Below are 3504 nucleotides of genomic sequence, written 5' to 3'. Positions count from 1 at the left end.
TGAATGAAGAACAATTCCAACACAACAGAAAGAGTATTCCTTATAAATATAAAAACAATACTGATAATAATTAATATTAACAAAATAACTTTATCCATTAGGGTCTTGTTTAAATGTCCATAGGAATGAAATAATGAAATCTTTAGGATAATCTTAAATTACATTTCTTCATAAATGTTTGACAGAAAATGGCCATGCTGATTCATCGCTGATGCCTTCAACGGTCAGTTTATCTCACAGTGACACTTGCTGTTTTTCACCAAAATGATGACAAATTCTACAAATGTCACTAACGGGTGGAGGGAGTCGAAGGGGAGACGCGCCGCGGTGCATTTCCAATGGCTGAAAAGGGGAGGATCTTTTATTACCCCCGCATGAGACCCAATTCAGTACAGTATGCTACAGACCAAGACACAGTAGACTCGTCGGGCAAAAATAACAGACTCAGAATCTCACATCAGTACTAGAAATAAAACGCCCGTTGAGTATTTCGTAAATCCTGACCTCGTTTTATTCGTTTATAACGGAAAGGATCGCACCGCTTTCTTTGGGAATGTATTATTAAGCTCCATTGCGCTGTTATGGTGGTGGTCTACAGCGATAGCAATATCGCAAGCAGCCGTTATTTACAAAACATCTTTCTTTCACGGACGTCGCCGAGGTTTTATACATAAGGTAATATACGTTAATAATATCGTGAACGTTTATAATATTTACATGCGGGCTGAGGGAAGAACCTTGCGCACTGCAGTAACGCTATTAAATCATCAATACATCTACTGTGTATGGGGTGGATGCTGAATACATGTCGGCAGACCATAATAACATGTCCCTATTAAGTCAGTTTGCTTGCAGGACAATATAATCTTATTCGAGATCTTTTGTGCTGTTGCTCATCTCATGTGATCAAGTGGCCAAAGCCGCTCTGTCCTCCAACAACAGATGAGAGGCAAACTGTTTACACAACTTCACTTTCCTGCATTGGTGGACAATAATGCTGTTCATGACAGAAAACTCAAAACACATCATACTACGAAAATAAGCGTCCAGCCTGGAATCTTAATGAAAATGTTGCGGAGAAAACGAATCGTTCTCTTTATGGCATATTTTCTGCTGTTGGTTCTCACCATGCTCAACTTGGCTAACTACAGGTGGGCCAAAGACCCTCAACAGTGTCATCTTCAGATGAGAAGCACTTCCTATCAGGGCAGATCAGACATCAGATTTCTTTACAGACCATCTATCGCTAAGAAGAGACAGCTTGTGTATGTTTTGACGACGTGGAGGTCAGGATCATCCTTTTTTGGAGAGCTATTCAATCAACACCCTGAGGTTTTCTTTCTTTATGAACCCATGTGGCACATCTGGCAGAAGCTGTACCCGGGTGATGCCGTGTCCCTACAAGGTGCTGCGAGGGACATGCTGAACGCCTTGTACCGCTGCGATCTGTCTGTTTTTCAGCTCTACAACAGCCCCGGGGGCAAGAACTTCACCTCTCTTGGACTTTTTGGGGCCACCCTTAATAAAGTCATATGTTCGTATCCTCTTTGCTCCACCTATAAGAGGGATGTGGTCGGTATGGTGGACGACAAAGTGTGTAAAAAATGCCCTCCACAAAGCCTGAGGCTCTTGGAGGAAGAATGCCTCAAGTACAATACTATAGTCATTAAAGGGGTGCGTGTTCTGGATGTCAACATTTTGGCCCCCCTGATGGAGGATCCGTCTTTGGATCTTAAAGTTATTCACCTCGTGCGAGACCCTCGGGCCGTGGCTAACTCCAGAATCAAATCTAGGCACGGATTGATTCGTGAGAATTTACAGGTGGTGCGAAGCAGGGATCCGAAACTCCGCCGGATACCTTTTGCCGATCCCGGACACAAAATGAGCAAAAAGGATGGAGCGGATTATCACTCTGTTGGGGCTATGGAGGTGATATGCGATCGGACGTACAGAAGTTTGAGGACCGCCTTAAATCCACCCGGCTGGCTGAATGGGAAATACATGGCGGTGCGTTATGAGGATCTAGTGGATAACCCTGTGAAAGCACTCCGGAATGTTTATCAGTTTGCCAATCTGAGTTTTAATCTGGACATTGAATCTTTCGCCCTCAACATGACCAATGGCACAAGCTCTTCCTCAAAGCCGTTTATTGTGTCGGCCAGGAATGCCACTCAGGCTGCTAGTGCATGGAGAACAGTGTTGAGTATTCAGCAGATAAAACAAGTGGAGGAGTACTGCTATCAGTCGATGGCCATCTTGGGTTATGAACGTGTAAGAACTGCTGCGGAGGCAAAAGACCTGGGTAAATCTTTATTGACTGCCTCCAAACTGTAATACAGTTCTCTCGACAGAAGAAATGGAGCAATATAGTCATAATGAAATGGAACAATGTCCAGACTGAGGAGTTGTTTTAGCTTTCTTTATGAAATGTCATAGTTATTTTAGGTTATTTTTTGGTCATTCAATACAAGCACGATTATTTTGGGACGTGAAGATTTGAAAAAGCAGCAACTATGAGTATTTGAATCATTTTTTATTGTTCAAACCAAATTCTAAATGAAACGAGCGTTGTTTGTATTGTTTCTGGTTAGTTTTTGAAATTCTGTTTATTATGAAAGTGTACAATGAAAATGTAAAACATATTGCTGTAAAATGATTAATCGTATCCAGAAAAGAAGTTTCTGTTTACATAATTTATGTCTGTGTACTGTGTGTATTATTTTTTTATTTATAAACACATACACATGCGTATGTTTAAGAAAAATTGAAAATATTAAAACGAATATACATTTATGTATGATATTTATTATTGATCAATACTAATCAATAAATGTAAATATTTCCTAAATATGTATATATGTATGTGTAAGTGTTAATAAATACAAAATTAATATGCACACAGAATATTATGTAAACACAATTTTATTCTTGAAGCGATTAATTGTTTGACAGCCCTTGTAAAATAATAATAGAAACATTAACATTGATCTAAAACTGAGATGTTAGGTGTGGGTAATGCCATTTCTCTACTTCTGAATCAATTAAAAGACAATCATTAAACTTAACACACTTTACATACTTTATGTACGCCAGTGTAATGTGGTATCTACACTTCTCATTTTACTAAATGAAGAGGATCAAAAAAAGCAGTTTTGCTGCATAAGAAGAAAATGCCTAAAATTCAGTAACAAACATTTCTTTTTAACTTTTTAATGGGAAGTAGCAAACTACTTTTGCTAGCAGTGCACAATATACTGTATCTACCTTACAAAAAATTACATTATGAAGACAATCTGCTGAGTGATGCTTAAACTGCACACAGTCAACAGAGAGAATGTCCAAATCGATTAATATTGATTGATGGATTGTAGCTGATACATAAATCTTGCCAGGGTCATGGGTTCGGTCTTACGGAATGCACGAATAAAATGTATAGAGCTTGTAGTCATTTTCATAGACGTTGCCTTCTGGATTCATAAATGTTAACTGTTCAAATCTTGTTTA

General features: G+C 39.0%; 1 protein-coding gene across 1 annotated transcript; it reads left to right on the top strand.

Moving 5' to 3' along the window:
* Nucleotides 1–407: 407 nt before the first annotated feature.
* Nucleotides 408–2577, top strand: chst2b (carbohydrate (N-acetylglucosamine-6-O) sulfotransferase 2b). Its single transcript, XM_056738356.1, has one exon. The coding sequence runs from the start codon at nt 943–945 to the stop codon at nt 2332–2334; it is 1392 nt and encodes a 463-aa protein (XP_056594334.1). The 5' UTR covers nt 408–942; the 3' UTR covers nt 2335–2577.
* The last annotated feature ends 927 nt before the right edge of the window (nt 2578–3504 follow it).

The sequence above is a fragment of the Triplophysa dalaica genome, chromosome 23 (genome assembly GCF_015846415.1).
Source record: "Triplophysa dalaica isolate WHDGS20190420 chromosome 23, ASM1584641v1, whole genome shotgun sequence".
Taxonomy (NCBI): Eukaryota; Metazoa; Chordata; class Actinopteri; order Cypriniformes; family Nemacheilidae; genus Triplophysa; species Triplophysa dalaica.
This window is presented reverse-complemented; position numbering and strand designations above follow the sequence as displayed.